Here is an 18,917-nt window from a genome sequence, read left to right as displayed (position 1 = left end):
TGAAGTAATCACAATTTATCACCGCTCCCGAATGCTGCTTTTTTGCATTTTTACGGCGAAAATAAAAGAGTCGTTTGTCTCGACTTGACGGCGCCCTGGAGATGTGGGCGTGAAAATTATAACCCTTGCTGTCCCCTGACTACCATTTATTTCAAAACCAACTGCGTGAAATTGAAACTTTTTCGCACAAAATATTACAATATTAAGAGACAAACGGGCTTAATTTCATCACTGAAGTTTCATTGTTGGATTTGGGAAAAGCGAGCCCAAATCTCCAACCAATTCTATCGCATGAAAATCAAAATAAACAAAACAATAAAAAATTATTTTAACCGAGAAATTAGCTTAAATTAAATTTTTGTAATACTTTTGTCTAATGGTCAAAATAATTACAAATATTTTGAGGACATTTTTGATAAATTTTTAAGGAATATACTAAAAATAATTTGTTGCACCTCCACCGTTAGCCCAAATTTTGCAAAAAAAAGCATTTTTATTTTGAGACGCCATATTTGCCACGGTGAGCCTTTTATGCTTTAGTTTAGCTGCAAAGCCAAAAATTTATAATAAGTACATAAATTTTATTTTCTTTGATTAAATTTTATATATAATATAATTTTTGAAATATAAAATATATAAATAATATTTATTTGTCATTTTAAATAAATTTTATATTTTTTTTAAAGGGACTTTATAAAACATATTAAAAATATGAAAATATAATAAATAATATTTCCTACTTTATTTTAACATTTTGTATTATTATTAAATTTCAATATATTTGTCAAACTTGCATTCTGTAGAAGTTATATCGGATGCAAATTTAAGCTGTCTGTGCTCGACTTGTTACTTGTTGTTGATTAGATGTATCATTTAACTTCAACATAATTATTCAACACACGTTACTAGATTACATAATAAGAAAGCTAGCCTACAGAATAATTGAAAATAATTGAGATTTTATATATATTTTCAAATAATAAACGTGATATTTAAATTAATTATAAAAGTGAAATTCCTTTTTTTTTCTCTATGTCTGTCACCTTAATTTTCCAATTCTTCTCTAAAATTCATTTTATCTTTATCTATATGACATCGATTGAAACTCGCAGGTTTTCTCTTTTTTGCGTTGCGTTCACCCGCAAAACTGTATAATTATAATCAGCTCCTGCACACGCGGCTCGGGGCGCGTTTCGCAGACGCATTGTGTCGCGGGGGTGAATTTCATTTTGCATTATTTCTCGCATCGAGTTTTTTGCGCGACTGCCTGCGAGGCAAATGGCGACGAGCGAAATTAAAAATATTCCGACTCGACGGAGCGTGCACGCGGAAGGCAATAAACAAAATCGTGGAGTGCTTTGTGGGGTGAGCCGAATTTTTGCATGTCCTTGCCGCTCTGCAAAAATGGAATAAAGTGCTGCTCGATTTGCTGCACCCCCAGGCGGATTTTCGGTGGCTGATGACATACATAACAGTCATGGCATTTATCGACTTGCACAATGTCAATTTTGGCGTAATATAGTGCTGTGTGTGTGTGTTGGCGAACAGAAAATAACATTACTGTTGGGATGAGTCGATTTCAATATAAAAACAATTTACTTAAATCAACTTCCATCTTTTACTCTATCAGAAGAAAAACTGGAGAGAAACAATAAATTTAATTTAATATTTGGCTAATATTATTTCATAATATATGCAATTGCAGTACAAGTGTAACTTGAGATTGGCAAAAAATACTTTTTTTTTCATTTTACGAATTTAATTTAAAACTCAATCATTAGAAACGATAATTAAGTAAAAAATATTTACAAACATCGCAATGAAAAAGTAAATTCTTCAGCTAAAATAGTCCTTAAGCCTAAGCACAAATAACAAAAAGAAGCCAAAACCATAATCAAAACTGAAAATTTATATTAACCATTACCGAAGAATACGTACTTCCGATGTGGGGAATAACAAGATTTCAGCAAGACAATAAAATTCATCCTGAAGTAAATGAACGTGGAAGTTTAAAGGTGCGAATAGATAATTTAATGACGAGTATGAGGACAGTGATAAAAATTACTCAGATTGGTGGATTTTTAGGAACAGACTAAGTCACGGTGAATACAATTAATAATGAAATTTTATCAGCTCTTTTTTGACACTGCCAACACGATCGTCGCTTTTTTTATCAATTCCAAACAATTAAAAAAAAAAATAGTATAAATAATTAATTTACTATCGTTTCTACCATGTTGGATTTTGCACTTTCATAAAATATTAAAAGCTTAAATATAAATTCACTTTTTAATTTGGAGCTTTTTTAAAGTTTATTATCTGAAACATTATTCGTTTAACTTGGTTAAAAATTTCTTTGAAAAATAAACGACGATCTCAAAGTTTTTCTGGCTCAACTTCCTCAGTCTTGAGCTGGCGAGAGAGACATTTTGCCCGCCTCTGTGCATTTTTAAAGAGCAAAAAATCAGCAAATATTTATGCAGCAGAGGCAACTTTCGCACTCTCCAGGGACCACGTTTTCAGTTCTGAAAATTGCAATTTATTGCCGCGAAGCTCGCAACAACTCTCTCCCCTCGTCGCTCCCGGAAAATCCCGCTGCTCTTCACTTTGAGCATTTTTCCAGCCAGCAGCAGCGGCAGATAAACATCAAGCGTATTGTTATCTAATTTGGTGTTGCCAATAAAAGGCAGACGAAGGCAGGGCGATTGGACGCGCGGGGCGAAATTCCTCCGACTGCCGACGCGAACAAGAATAATAGACAAACAAAGAGAAAGAAAGGAACAAACGGGCACGGACGGGAGATCAACAGAGCCGAGTGGGTATGTATTCGGTGAATGTGCTGAGGCGCATTCGGCAGATCGATATTCTCGGGCCCTGCTGCTCTCGCAGCCCTTTGCTTCATTCAGTGCCACGCCCAGCGCACGCTATTCTCTCTGCTCGCTCGTTCGCTGCTTATCCCTGCAATGCCAGCAATTAAACTTGTCCGCCGGCCACCCCACGCGAATATGTGTGCATCACAAATTCACCTGCATATTAAATTTATACATTAGCCAGCAAAAAGTGGGCCACGAGAATTGCACGACAACAAAACAAAGCAAGCAAATAAAGAGTGTGATGAAATTGTTGCATAAGAATTTTACAAAAATAAAATTCCCCGAGCCTTTTGACATGCATTTTTAAATAAAAATTTAGGGCTATAGTTAATAAAATTAATTAAGGTTGAAAATCCCAATTCAGCGAAAAATTAAGTTTAGAGTCAGCGTATTAAGATGGTTTTTAATTTATGGCTTATGGCTGGGTTTGCAAAAATTTGGCTCGTATATATAACCTTATATTAAAAATAAATAAAAGCTGATTTCAAACTGCAGGAAATGTTGTAAAAGCAAGCAATTATAAAAAGCTAAGAATTTTCCTTCATAAAATATAAATATTACAATATTATTTAAAGAAAATGCGATTAAATGTAACCGTAGGATCAAGCTACCTTTTTAATTAAAACTATGTATTAATTCAATAGGAAATAAAATAAAAATTAAATAAAATAATTTAAACTAATAAATATACACATAAATTTCAATTATTCTAATTTTATTTAATTAAGTGAATGGAGTGTACCAGAAAGAACTAACTTGTCTCATTAATGCAACGCACAAAAGATGAAATAATGATAATAAATTATTATAATTATTATAAATTTGAAACTCTTATTGTTTAAATTTTATTCATGATCTAAAATATTTTATATTCCTTGAATTAACATGACTTCACGAGTCATGAGCACTTTCAAATAAATTTTATAGACCCAATTTGATGAAATCATCCAAATTAAATATTTTTAATTGAATAAATTGAAGGATTGAGACGTAAATAATTTTTGCTCGCAGGGCAAATTTTAGCTTCTCTTGAATGCGGCTTTAGTGGGGACGTTGTTCCAAATTAGGAGCTACAAATCCGCCTCCCCACAGCAATGAATTCTATTGCCCCACTGCAGGTGCGAATTCGGCGGCTTATGCAATGTGCCGGTGGCGAGAGCGTTGCCGGTTGCCTATCTGTTAAACGGCCGCAGCTCCACTGCTGCTCTACTAATAATATAATGCGCCTCTCGCATTATAACACGGCGCTCTCTTAATTTAACATGACTCGCGGGACGTGCAGGTTCGCCGTTCAATTAGGCGTCGCGGAATTAAAACAAACTGCCTCGTTATTCGAACGCTCACGTCCGTTTTCCCCTGCTTCGATATAATTTACGCGAATATTTCGACCCCGAGGGCGGAAAAAAAAGAAATATATACGTGCGGGGTTCGCAGATGTGCGTCATGTTAAATTCATTATACTGAAGCGGACGGAGTGTGTGTTTCGCGTGTGTGGCCAGCGAGCCGAGAGGGGCGAGCGGATTAAAAGGCCTGGCCCCGCTCGTAAACATAATCGGGTCTTTTAATTTCGTCTAGGAGTGGCAGCAGAGACGAATTGTGTTTCCAGGTGATGCTAATTGGAACGAGCGAATCGAGGTGAATTAATTAATTGGGTGGGCGGTGTTGACATCAAGCATAATAAATTGAGTTGTTATTACGCAGTCATTTTGCGAGTTTTGGATATAATTGTTCTGAACATTCACTTAATGGAATACTAATAAAAACTAATAAAAATAATAATACTAATAAAAAAATAATAATAATAATTTGTTCAAATGCATATAAATAACTATGTAAGAAAGAATTTCAAACTGCGTTTGGGGGGGGGGGGATTTAGTACTTTGGAATTTAGGTTTTCAGTAGTACCACTTGATGTGAATTTAAATCAATTAAAAAACATTATTTGCCCACTTTTTTTATTAAAAAAATGTTTGTTATGAAATTTTAAGCCAGGCATATAGCTGGCATATAGTTTAAATAGATTAATTCAACAAAAGGTAGAATTGTGATAGTAATAATAAAAATGGTAAATACTTAATATAGTAATAAGTCGAACTAAATTCAAAGTTTGTTTAAAAAATTGTCAAATATTTTTCTCCAGGAGTTTACTTCATATTTGATCGACTTTTTTGTCCTTATTAATCAATGACGCGTCAATTATAAATTTTGGTTCCAATGAGTCCAATGACAGTTAAGTAAATTAATTTACTTCTATTAAAATAAAAATGTAAGTAGCAGCAGAAATATACATTAAAATCTTACATTGTAATTTTAACTGAAATTATCTATTTTGTTTTTAAAGTTAAAAAAAAGGCAAATTTAAATCACTTATCATAATTAAAATTAAAAAATAATATAAATAAACATATAAATATAGAAAAAGTAACATAAGATAAAAATATTTTGGCCTTGTATTATCTATATTGATTAAAATTATTTAAAAAAATATTAAACATTGTTAAACTATATGGCATCAGTTTAAACTTTTGCTTTTATACGAAAGCAACAAGATTCAAATTTAATATCAAAATCCATAATTTTGATAAGGTTTAAAACACAAAATTTAATCGTATATTTCTTTTCTTCTTAGAACACGAAAAGCCTAAAAATATGTATAAAGGCGATTTTCAATAACAGGACATACACGAAACACAGCTTGGCATGCAGTTAAATCTCCATTCAGAAGGTCACTCTAATCGGTATAAATGTTTTATATTTTTCTCCAAAGGAACACGCAAATGCCACCGAACGAACGAAAAGCGGCTGATAACCGAAATATTGAAATGTCAAAAAATGCACCGTGAGAGTGAAATGACAAGCGCTGACCTTTCAGCCCTCTTTCGGGAGAGAGAAAAGTGACTCATTGAAAATTTGTCTGCTTTTCAATCTTAATTTGCGTCGCACGTCTCGTTAATTAATTACATATTCATTCACAGCTTGTTTACTCACCGTTGAATAAATGTCGAGCTCCTTGTAGGGGTTGACGGCGACCAGGATCGTCCCTGTGTAAGTCTGAGAGGGTGAAATTAAGGAAAACTCGCACGCATACAATTTTCAAAGAACCCCGTCCGGCGTGTGCATATATTCTCGAGAGCGGCGTAATTAAAAATTATTTTCCACCAGTTTGCCGCTGCTTTTTCTCCCCTCTGAAATGTTCACACCTCTTGAACTGTGCCCTATACATATTGTGCACAACACCACTTGCGCCCTGTGCAGGGCGGGGGAGCACAAAGGACCCGCGCCTCGTTGTCGATCTCGACACCGCGTCGAGAGGGAAATTGATGTGCTGTTCGCAGGCAATCGACACGATTCCAATCGACAGCACACCCATTCTGCCTCAACCTCGAACCACTTCAGAAGTTGATCAAATTTATCCTAATCAAATTCCAAAGAGAACCAAGTTTTTCTGGTAAATTTCTTAATAAAATTGAATTGGTTTGGTTTTTCTGCTCATTTCCACTTTTAAGGAAGATTCATTTACATTTTTTTTTCAGAAGACTGTTCAGGAGAATTCTGAAAATGCAATATTGAATCAGAATAAAATAGTAAGACGTTTCATCAATATGGTCAATCAGAAATGTAAAAGATATTATGAAATGTAAACACGAATTAACATATTGTTATGATGGGATAAATGATAAATTTAATAAAAATTATTGAGCATTACAACTTGTGTGTACGGTTATTGCAAATTTAACGTTAAGTACTCTGAATTTTTTAATCATTTCTTGAGGATTAAATTTAAATACAAATACAAACTCAAGTTATTAATTTAAATTAGCCATGAACACAACAGTACTAAAAATAATCAGAGTTATAATCATTGATTTCATATATTTTTTATATTATAAAAGCAAAATTTAAATTTAGTTTTAAATTTAGAGCAGGATGTAGAGCGTAGAGCAGGATATTGTGTTTTCCTCACACAAAAACGAATCAAAAACCCAATCAAGGAAAAGCCAATGTCAAATTTTTAGCATCATGAATCAACTTTTGATAGTGAAAATCTTCAACAAAATTTTTTTAAATTCGATAAAAAAGAGATTTGAAGCCAAATATTGGAGCCTTAATGATTATATGTTTAAATAAATAAATTAAAATGACCGAACGGTGAAATATTCGGTAATGTTATAGTACGCGCGACGTGTTTCCCAAAATCCCTGATTTCAGTTGGCATCACTTGCATTACGTCGCGCGTTTAATAGTGGTTTTACGTCGCGCATACAATAATGGTTTTACGTCGCGCGTACAATACTGGTGGCGGTGTAATTTTTAAGGAAACCGATTTTATTTCCCGATTACCACGGAAACCTCTATAGCACGCGCGACGCAATTCTTTTCCTACAATCTTAATTAAGGGGACTGCTAGGAAGAATAGGGGCCCTTGGGATGGGTTCAGAATGGGGCAAGACGACCTCTGGAGGGCCGTGCGCACCCTTATAGCAGGCGCGACGTATCACTATGGGACGCGCGACGGTCGAAAAGCGAACTCCTGAGGGCGCTTTTCACCATCGTCAGAGGCGCGACGCATGCTTATAGTACGCGCGACGCACGGTTATAGTACGCGCGACGCATGCTTATAGGAGGCGCGACGCACGAAAAATTAATTATTTCAAAAGGTGTTGCACGCGGCCGGAGTTGTAGGCACCCCACGAACCGGCAACTCGGAGGTGGGCAACCCCCCAAGATTAATTTTTGCAGAAGCCGCGAGCGAGGGGTGGAGGCGCAGCGAGGTCGAGGACGTGGGGAAGGCCGTGCGGAGGGCGAGGACAAAAGGGCGGCTGTGTTCGTGGGGGGGCTCCGCAGGAGCTCCCCCACGATCCCCGCCCTTTTGTCCCGCCCGGAGCCGGCCTTCACCACGTTCTCGGGCGAGCGCGCCTCCAGCCCGAAGCTCGCAAACCCACAACGGAGTTGCTTACAAAAGGAATTGTCTGCAAAAAGGGCTTAGAAAGCAAAAAGTGTGGTGCCCACAACTCCCTTTGCAGACAACACCTTTTATGGGCAACTCCGTTGTGGGTTTGCGAGCTTCGGGCTGGAGGCGCGCTCGCCCGAGAACGTGGTGAAGGCCGGCTCCGGGCGGGACAAAAGGGCGGGGTTCGTGAGGGGGCTCCTGCGGAGCCCCCTCATGAACACAGCCGCCCTTTTGTCCTCGCCCTCCGCACGGCCTTCCCCACGTCCTCGACCTCGCTGCGCCTCCACCCCTCGCTCGCGGCTTCTGCAAAAATTAATCTTGGGGGTTGCCCAACTCCGAGTTGCCGGTTCGTGGGGTGCCCACAACTCCGGCTGCGTGCAACACCTTTTGAAATAATTAATTTTTCGTGCGTCGCGCCTCCTATAAGCATGCGTCGCGCGTACTATAACCATGCGTCGCGCGTACTATAACCATGCGTCGCGCGTACTATAACCATGCGTCGCGCCTCTTACGATGGTGAAAAGCGCCCTGCTGAGTTCGCTTTGCCCTTCACTGGATTTACGGCCCGTCGCGCGTGCTATAAACATACGTCGCGCCTGCTATAAGGGTGCGCACGGCCCTCCGGAGGTCGTCTTGCCCCATTCTGAACCCATCCCAAGGGCCCCTATTCTTCCTAGCAGTCCCCTTAATTAAGATTGTAGGAAAAGAATTGCGTCGCGCATGCTATAGAGGTTTCCGTGGTGATCGGGAAATAAAATCGGTTTCCTTAAAAATTACACCGCCACCAGTATTGTACGCGCGACGTAAAACCATTATTGTATGCGCGACGTAAAACCACTATCGAACGCGCGACGTGATACTTTTACATGGGAGCATAAGTGCTGCCAACTTATGAAAAAACACGTCGCGCGTACTATAACATTACCAAATATTCTTGTCATGAATATCCAGAAAAAGAAATTTGAAATATATAATTAATAATTTTATTTTACAATTCCAAATTTCCTCTTCCTTTGAATGCAAAAAGTTTCAACCATTTCCTCTAATTTACCACAAATATTTTCACCTTCCCAAAAAAAAAAAAACATTTCATGGGGCTCGAACAAAACCAATTTGTGTTTTGGTTTGAGTGGATGCTTATTTAAGTCATTTGATTTGGTGTCTCCCTCCCTCAACGATTGACAAAAGGATAAAAGTGAGAGCGGCAGTGAAACTGTCTCCAGCACCCCTTATGCTGGAGCATGGAAAAGCCAAGAGGGTGCGACAACGCTATTTCAGAGCCTCTTCGTCATGGCATGAATTAAATTTCCCTCGCTCTTCCTCCCGCAGACATGGAAATTTATATATTTTTTCCATGCATAATTCAGAAAGCATGCGAAGGTTGTGCGCGAATAAGAAGTAAGGAAAAAATCGATTGTTGCGAGTCATGCAGGACAAAAGCTGCATCTCGGCGTCAAGTACGAGTATTAAATGGAGTTCAGGAAAATCCGCACACACACGCATTTGGCGCTTTTATTCTTTTGTTCGGCATTAAAAATAGATCGTCAGCGTGCCAAGGGGACGGATTTGCGGTGTAATGAGACGAGCACAAATAATGAAGGGGGGAGAAAGGGGGCTGCATGAAATCATCTCGAGTCGAGCACCCTCTCGGCAACCCTTCGATTTTCCTTCTTTCTTTCTTGCAAAGAGTGTAGCCAAATGTTGATTCATCGTCCGCATCGATTTTTCCTCCTTTCTTTCTTTCTTAACACACACTCCAGTGTGCATGCATGAGGTGAAGGAGGCAATTATTATTTCACTCTGGCTGTGTAGGGCGCTCGTTAAATTTTTACGAGAGACCCCCTGCGCTGCGCCACTTTTTATCAGAACAGTGCAAAAAGATTCGACGGCAAAAAGTCGCTGATGGGAGAGTGATTAATTAAATTACACTCTCACGCCTGAAAGCGAGTATCTTTTATTAAGTAAAATAAGGCTCGAGCTTTTTACTCAAATAGAAACAATGTAACATTTTATCTTGAATTTTCTATTGAGAACCTTTAATTTTATTTTTATTTGTAGTTATTAAATATTGTGTGCAGCTAATAATAGCCAATTTACTTTAATTTTTGTTAATATCAAAGATTTTTTTATCTATTTTCTTTTTATTAAAAAACAAACACAATTATTTTATAATTATGAATGTTTTTTATATAATCTAAAAAATATCTCTGTTTAAATTTTGTAGCCGATAGAATTGTCAGAATTCACCAATTCTATAAATGATTCGTACACGCTGTGCTTTTTAATCATTTTGTGATCAAACGTTAATTTTTCAGGCCTTTAAATGGGTGATAACTAACCATTTAATAATTGAACTGATAACAATATTACTAAAAGCTACGAATGATTAAAAAATATTATGTAATGAAAAGTTTGTCTTTCAAATAAATAAATAAAATAAGCATTTTCTTAAAAAGATTGCAAGATTTTTGCATACAAATAAAATCGTCGACCAACGCCCACAGCAACAACTTCCATCAGCAAAATAATTTTTTTTTTCGTCCCAAGCTGTTGTCAATCAAAATTTCTAATCTGCAGTCGGGACACGTGAGAGCAAAAAGCAGCGGCGCCTCGCTCGGAGTGAAAAACAATGACTGATTAACATGTAAATAAGCTGCGGCCAAATTGGCCGGCGCCCAAATAATTAGCTGCAGCGTTGAAATCGCGTGTGCCAAAATAATAACTCATCGCGCAGGCAGGCAGGCGGGCAGGGGTTGTATAACTAGAGTGCAGTAAAGCAAGCTGCTTTTTGATGGGCCAGGTGATACGACTCACTCTGAATGGACACGCGCTTCCTTTCCAGCCACAAAGAAAACGTGGGGTGTCGATATCGTACCGCAGAGTAAAAAAATATCAGGTGTGTGATGTAAAAAAAATACACTGGGAGCCTTTATCGTCTGGAAAAAATTTAATGCGACGAGGGTGTCACTAAAGTGATGATTCTGCTGCTTAACTGCCGCTTTTCGGGGAGATTGCACGTCGACGCTCATTTTACAACATTTTGACAGCAAAGCGACTCGCTGGGCGGTGTGAAATTTAATCGAGCGAGACGGTCGTGGCGTTCAAGATTATTTACACTAAACAAATTTTGAAATCTCTCCGTTTACTTGGAATTTAATACCAAAGAAACCTCTCGAAACGGGAACAATTAATTAGTCAAATTTAATAGAAAAAAGAATATATTGCTTCTATAAGACTTAAAAAGTGGTGCGTTTTGTTTAGTGTTAAAATAAGAGCCAGAATTAAAATTTTATCAATTATTTCACGTGTTTCATTGCCAAAATTTTACTGCTAAAAATATGGAAACTCAAAATATTTAATAGTTATCCCAATAGACCTTGTAGAACAATTAAAACTTTTTTAGAAAAATGATCTTGTGCAAAAAATGATGACGCAGTTCATAACTTTCAAAGTTTTCCAAGCAGAAAACATTACCCAAAGGACAAACTTAAATATGGCTTCCACCAGGCTTCCACTTAGGAAACTTTGGAAATTAATAATTTCGTCCATTTTCGTCCATAAACAATTTTTAAAACAAGTTTGCCAAGAAAAGTTTTATCAGAATCTCAAATTGCGAGAAATTTGGATTTGCTGTTAGTTTTCAGCCTCTTCAATCACAATATTATTAAATTATCAGTAGGCACAAAATTTAACTTTCAATAAAAATTGGAAAAATGAATATGGAAAGGTAGCATTTAAATATAATACCAGGACAGGTCTAATTAAACAATTAAATCAAGTAAGTGTGCAACGATTTTGCACAAATCAAAACAAAAATATTATTTCTTGCACTTGAAATCAAATACTGTATAAAATTAATTATCAAAATTATAAAAGTAAAAAAATCAGTATACACAAAATCGCAAATATTGATCTCATAAGTTTTTTTTCATTTAGCAATGAAATTATTTATTTTAAGCTCCCTCTTCAGGTGTGCGACAGGAAGTTTACCGAGCCAAATAAAGCTATTTTTATTCTCCAACAGACACGCCGTTTTTCCGCGAATTTCACGTATATCGCCGTGTCATTATATTTTCGCTCAAGCACACAATCCCTTCTCTTTATTTGCGTCTCTGAGCAAATCACGTTCCTTGATTCAAAAATACGCACATAATGGGAAGAGATTGAGTTTTATTTTTATGGTGGATTGTCATTGATATTCAAGACAAAAGACACATTTGAGCGCCCGTATCATTTTTACTCCGTTCTCTTTAGAATTTTTTTTGTGAATAATGAGTTGCTCTTCCCCTGATCAACATGTCCGATGCGCGAACGCACGCGCGTCTTCATTAAAATGCAAACCACCCCCTATTATAACGTGCGAAAAAGTGGTCCCTCTCTGCGCGCACTGGCAACAATTTATGCTCGTAAGCGACGTCATTTTTATAGGCTGTTGCTCGCGAACCGGTTTTTCAAATTGAATAAAATGCAGCACCCCTTGCTTACTCGTCTGGCTTGAATTTCATTCTGCTAAGTGTACGTTTCGAAAATTTATTACGCTAGCTGTTTATGGAACAAAAACCCCCGTCTGTCAGCGATATTCGGTGTCAGTTCAATGACACCCAGGAAACAAATGCTCAAATTCAAAAGGTTCTCAAGCAAACGGAATTTTTATATTGGAAAACTATATAAATTATATTAATTCTGACGGTACCTTTTTATTTAAAAATTGTTACTAAAACGTACTTTTTTTAAATTTTATTATTAAGTTAACATAATGTTATTTTAATGTAGTTTCTTTATTTGTTATAAATTTCATCTTTTAAAAATTGAAGATCGTGCTAAGCTTGGATATTTTACAAAAAGTAAAATTTCACAAAATTATCTCATTTAATAAATTATTTCTAATTGACAGAATGATCGGCATATTGATAACTAAACGATAAGATAAATCGTAATAGCAAGTCTTTCACTCACATATATTAAATAAATTTTCGCCTTATGAATAATTTTTATTGCCTGCAAAATTGTCATCAATTTTCTTGCTTCCCTTTTTATATACTAGACCTCCCAGTATTTTAGCATTTTGCGCTTTATTTACCAAATATTTTGAGCCCTTTCGAGTGGCGTTTTCGCTTGAATTTCCTGCTCGCTCTCTCGTTTTCTGTGCTAGACATAAATGGCGCGAGGGCTGTTGGCCATTTGGCTAGCTGTAAATAATAACCCGGCGCGCGGTATGCAATAAAGGGTTGCACCGCCGCAAAGGACCTGCTCCACTCGGCCGAAGAGCGCTCGGTACATATAATACACACAGCCGAGGTACGTCGAGTATCGATCGGGCAAAAGTGACGTCATTCGCGTCATCCTCTTTCAAACGCTGGAGCCACGCACCCGTAAAATTACACCGAGCGAAAGAATTAATACACAAAAGAAAGAACGCACAAAGTCAAATTTAATTGAAGTGCGGCTCGCAACAATAATAATTGGACACACAGGGGCCCCTAAAACAATTTTCGTACATAGGCGGGCCTCCGATTAACATGCAAGCCGTGTTTCGTCTCTCCTCCTTTTCGTCAAGAGTGATATTTTTATAGCAAGAGAGACACGGTAAAAAGCAAACGCGCAGAGTTGTTGTAAAGATAAAAGTGAACACATAAGAATAATCTAGCGAGGATGTTGCGAGGCTACCATAGCTAGGGGTCTCCGGAGATTTGTCCCAATCGCTTTATGCGCCATATTTCATCTCGACTCGCCGATTCCTCGTTTTCCGTATGCGGTCCTCTCTCGATTTTTATTGCCGGCGGGCGTGATGACGCCACACGGTCTCTATTATTTTCAAGAAGTGTCCACAGAGCGAAATTTTATTGTATTTTTCTTCATTTCATTTGTGTGACTGAAAATGTTTGAAGTATTCCTTTTCGCTACAGCAATAAAAACTTCATTAGTTTTCTTTCAAAGCTTTTCATGTAATATCGCTCAGTTAATGGAGCATTAATTTTTAAATAAATCACAGCCGTTGAAAATCGAGAGCCAGACGGGAAAAGAGAGGAAGCAAAAAACCAAGCTCATTAAATTTATATGAAAAAAAAATGCACTTCATTTTCCTGCTTCCTCCCCGATTAAAAAAGTGTGTCGCGAGAATCAAACAAATATAAAACCGCTGAAATAAACATAAGGAAAAGAAATGCAACGCTGCGAGTTCTATTTTTGATTAATGGCTTATTCTCTCCCCTTGGTTGCCATGACTACGAAGATCAAAGTCACCCCGTCGCGAGAATGTGTCAGTGAGGGTTCATTGGCCCCTTCGCCGTTCCCACGCACACTTCTTTCTCATTTTTACGCCTTTCAAATCCCCAACTCTCATTTGCGTCCGTTTCAATGGGGCCACACGCATTTATTGACACCAACCGAGTTAATATAGGGAGATGATGTGCGTGTGTGTATGCAACCCGCAGGGCGGCGCGTCAAAATTGATCGAATCAATTTCCTTGGCGCGGCTCGTGACTTCCTTTGCGTTCCGCCCACGAGTGAGTTGTAATATGAAAAGGATACGTAGATTTGGTCTCGGTCGTATCGGACGTGCAGATTTTTGTTGATCCCCTCCTCGTCGATGTCCGAGAGCATCGTCATGTCCGGCACGCCGAACTCTGGACGAGAACCTGCGAACAAAGGAAACAAAAATTTAAAAATTTTCCTTTTACTACATTTTCATATAATAATTCTTAAAAATAGTTTGCTTTTGCACCTTAACATTGAATACAAATTTAGTTAATATTTAGTTTGTATTTATAAATATTAAAATAATAGAAATAATATAATATATTACTAAAATTTCTTGATATTAAATTTTTTTAACTATTTTAAAAATATTTTAATTTTTTTTACTAAATTTGTTTCCTTTTTCATACTAGCAAAAGACCATAATATTAACAGTTCTTTTATAATAATTTATACATATTCAAATCATATTACAATTATTAAATATTATGCTGTCAGTATTCTGTATTAATGTTTTAACAGAAAATCTGCACTTACATTTTTTTTTATTTTGATGAGAGTAAAAGTAAGTGTGTTATGCGATATGATAGAATTAAAAATTATAATTGATAAGTTGGAAAAATTTGACAGTTAAAATTACTAAAATTTATTTAGTTCACTGAGATTTAGTTTCAAATGATGTTTCTTAGTAAAACGCGAGGCAATCTTTGCCCCTTTTGAGAACATCATACAGGAAATGATAAAATATTGTAAAGAAAAGATGAAAAGAGGAACAAATTCGTACATTTTTCTTTCAGCTTTTTGGGAAGAAAGCAAGAAATTCAATTTTACATAGATCAATTCATATTTATATCATTGAAATTCAAACAAAATTATTTTGAAAAAAAAAATAAACTTATTGTCAAAATAATTTACTGCATGACGCTGCATGAAAAGGAAAGTAAACCACTTATTTAAAATAGCCCTATTTAACTTTTTTTAATTTAAAAAGAATAAAGAGAATAAAGAAAAAACCATTCACATAAAAGTAGTGTAATTTAAGTCCATGAAAATTAATTTGAATTGTCTGGAATAGGCAAGTCTCGCAAGTTTGTGCAAAAAAATGCGAATTAATTTTCAATCTTTCCAAGTCCCCTCAAGCTCATCAAGTGAAGCAAACCAGCCGTCTGGGCAAATAGTAGGAGCGCTCATTAAGCGAAGAAGGACCCACACACGCCGGGCCCTTCCCGTCTCTCTCTCACACAACAAACATAAAAATAAGGTGCACTCGTCTTGATGAAATGAAGGGCTCTTGGAGCAAGTTAACAATGCGCGCACATCCACCGCGAGGGAGATGAAAAAAGAGAGCAGCCTGAAATAATGCATGCTCTCTCGGCACGCAGAGTAATTGGCGTCTATTAGACCACGAGTGGACCAAACTGGCCGGGAAAACGAGAGAGAGACTTTCCAGACCGACACCCGGAGAGTGGCGGCGAACGCCCTTAAGTACGATCAGCTGATGGAGCTAAAAGCCATGGCGAAACAAAGCAATTACTGCACACAGAAAGCGACCGTAAATTGTGCAGCTCAAGTGCTGGCAGATTTCTCGTCCCGACGTAATTGAGGCGGAGACGGAGTGAGTGAGACAAGGTTAGTTAACTGCCCGCAGAATGACTTAATTGCCAATTCAATGACTTTTTATCTTCAATTTGACGTAATTCCTTACAATTAATTTAAATAATTTGGAAAAAAATGGACAATTAAATCATTAAAACTCTCACAATGTTAAATATAGTAGTAAACGTTTTACAGGAATAAAATAAAATTTAATTTTTTTCTAATGCCTTTCTAACGAATTGAAATTTTTCAAACTGAAACAGGTTAAAACTGACTCCCTGTCAAGTTCAAAATCGGAATTGATTTTCCACTTAGAGGTTCTGATTTTGTTAAGATAAAATTCCAATTGAAATTCCTGTATAAAAATTAACAGCCAAATATTAATTCTACAATAAAAGGACCAAATTTCTAAATTTTTAAAATATCCATCGTTAATTTTGCTGAACAAAACATTACAGAATTCGCAAGTCTACGTTAAAAATAGGAATGAATCTTTTTTATGGAAAAATTTGTCCTTATATTATTATTAGGGAAAAAACTATTATATTTTAACGATTTGAATAGAGACAATATTAAAAGTGATCCCTAAGAGACCTTTGAAATTTTTGGTAATAATTTGTGCAAAAAGAGGTTCAAAAGCAGATAAAAAATAACACTCCATGCATGAAAAATTGAATGAGAAAATTTAATCAAATGGGAATAGTTTTCTGATTGAATGACACGAAATGTCAATTACGTTCAATATTTCTTTTTTTTTATCTGACACAAAGCTAAAGTGAGATCTTTCTAGCTAATTGCGTTAAAAGTTAGTCGTTCCATTCTCAATTCCTTGGAGAATCGAGTTAACTCTTGCGCACAACCCTATCAAAAGACTATTTGACGTAGAAAAACCCAACGGCAGAGAAAAGAAGTAGCGAGTCAAAAAGCAATTTCACCGCTCTTGGTGCGAGAGCAAACAAAAGTGACGAAAAGTAATCAGGGCTGCGAATCGCGAGGAGACACGACGTTAGTTCGCCTGTGAGAAATGGGAACAGGAGCGCAAATTGGCCGCTATCTAATGGGCAGGATGTCCTTGAAATATTGCTCCTGTCAAAGCAGCGACTCATCTCGTATTCGGATATGAATGTCCCTCTCTATGCATTTCTAGAACGGCGACTTTTGACATCAAGATTGATCGCCCCAAGAGCTAAAAGCATCGGAGCCACGCAGCTCTTCTCCTTATCGACGTCCAATGCGAAAAATTGCGTCTGCCCCGGAGGAGTCTCGGCGGCGGCTTCTTGATAACATCGCGCGCATCAAGTGGACGGCTAATGAGAGACACAGAGAATAAGAGGAAGTGGCGCGCGAAAATAATAATGCATGTGTCCGCCAGCAGCGAGGACTGTGTGAAAATTTACAAGCCGTCTTCATTATAAAAAAAATGTATGTAGCTAGGACCTCCAACTCCTATTGTATAATATAAATATAATGCCAATTGAATTTTTAATTTCAAATTTTATAGTCACACTGTAATAAGATAAAGTTAAGTGTGGGAAAATATTTCAATTCGAAGATATTGTACAGATCCGTTTTATCTTATATAATAAGTATTAAGGATGTAGCTTTAGCTCTAATCTAGATTTCAATAATATTCAACATAATATATCTGATTAAATTAGTAAAAATGTATAGCAAAGGTTATAGTAAAAGCACTTCACTATATCTTGAGTAAAACATTAAAATTAACATTAAATTTAAAAAAATAAGATTGGAGCTTGCCTTCCGCAAGCTCAATAAGGGCACAGGCCGACAAGACACTTTGTCTTGGCCTGACCCCCCCCCCCAAAAAAAAAAATGATTTCAATTTTCAATGATTAACGCTATAATTATAAAAAAATATAAATTTAAACAAAAAAATTTATTTTAATTATATTTTATATTGTTAGTATTATCAAAGTTCTTGTTATTCTATTTTATTCACTCCTTTTTGAAAGTCGATGGAATTATAATTAAATTATTACATTTTTAACTCTAAAAAATTTTAGTGTGGTTTTGTGCTAAAAAATTTATTATATTGTTCCATTCCCGTCTTAGGAGACATTCTTACATTGATATAAATGTATAAATTTGATTCCCGTTACATGTAATGTAGAGATGAGAGACAAGTAAACACGTCATTTTACACTTGTAATGTGAATACGTGATTTTTCTCTTATTTTTTAGCTAAAAAGTGAGAAGAAGAGAATGGCGCTCTCCACTTGAACACATAACATTCAACTCTTTCTTTCGCAGCCAGGGGAGACGCAAATGGGAGGGGAGCAACCAAAACAATGAGACACCACGCGCTGCACAAACAATAAAAAGATGTATAAAAATTTTGAGCTCAGACTATGCTCGGTTGCAGGGAGTCTCACGTGTTGATACGCGAAGCAGCACATTGTCCCTCACCATATCTCGACATAATAACTCTGCCGCGCTCATTGTCAGCACATCCTGCGGCTTTTTACCATTTTTTTCGTAGTGCCCCATTTTTCCACATTTTCCCTTTCTTTTGGTCTCTCCCTGCATCCGTCGGTTGTGATGGTGCTCCAGAAAAAGAGTAGAATGTCAAAGATTGTAGCACTCGACATTTCCCTAAAAGACCTTTTTCGTGGTGCAGTGTCAATTGAAAGGGACAAAGTTAAAGTGGATGTGAAAAAGATATTTCTGGAAGTAGGCCGCGGCCCGTTCATGAAAATGGGAGCTGGAAAAGTTCAAACACGGTGTTTTCCATTTTTACATAAAATTAATTCAGGAATTTTAGAATAAAAAGGGTATTATCAGCTCATGTTTTTATAAAATTAATTTTTACACTAAGATTTTAGCTAGGAGAAATTTTATTTATAGAAGTTCTGGGGCAGTTCTGGGGGGAAAATTGCATTAAATAAAAACCAAAACATTAAACCTCAATTTTGAAGTGAAATCCTGACAATTCTCAACAACAATGCTAAAATTGTTATTAAAATAATTTAAGTAGTAAAATAATTTATGCAACAATTTTA

General features: G+C 36.6%; 1 protein-coding gene across 3 annotated transcripts in view; it reads right to left on the bottom strand.

Moving 5' to 3' along the window:
• LOC132200281 (myosin-I heavy chain) overlaps positions 1–18,917 on the bottom strand; it is a 45,945-nt gene that overhangs the window by 14,999 nt on the left and 12,029 nt on the right. For all 3 annotated transcript variants that reach the window (XM_059625632.1, XM_059625635.1, XM_059625634.1), the window contains exons 2-3: positions 14,356–14,462; positions 5,862–5,924 (exon numbers count right to left, since the gene is read on the bottom strand). In XM_059625632.1, coding sequence (XP_059481615.1) covers positions 5,862–5,924; positions 14,356–14,462 — 170 coding nt within the window. The remainder of the gene's footprint in view (positions 1–5,861; positions 5,925–14,355; positions 14,463–18,917) is intronic.

Source organism: Neocloeon triangulifer, unplaced genomic scaffold (genome assembly GCF_031216515.1).
Source record: "Neocloeon triangulifer isolate White Clay Creek 2 clone unplaced genomic scaffold, ASM3121651v1 ptg000014l, whole genome shotgun sequence".
Classification (NCBI taxonomy): Eukaryota; Metazoa; Arthropoda; class Insecta; order Ephemeroptera; family Baetidae; genus Neocloeon; species Neocloeon triangulifer.
This window is presented reverse-complemented; position numbering and strand designations above follow the sequence as displayed.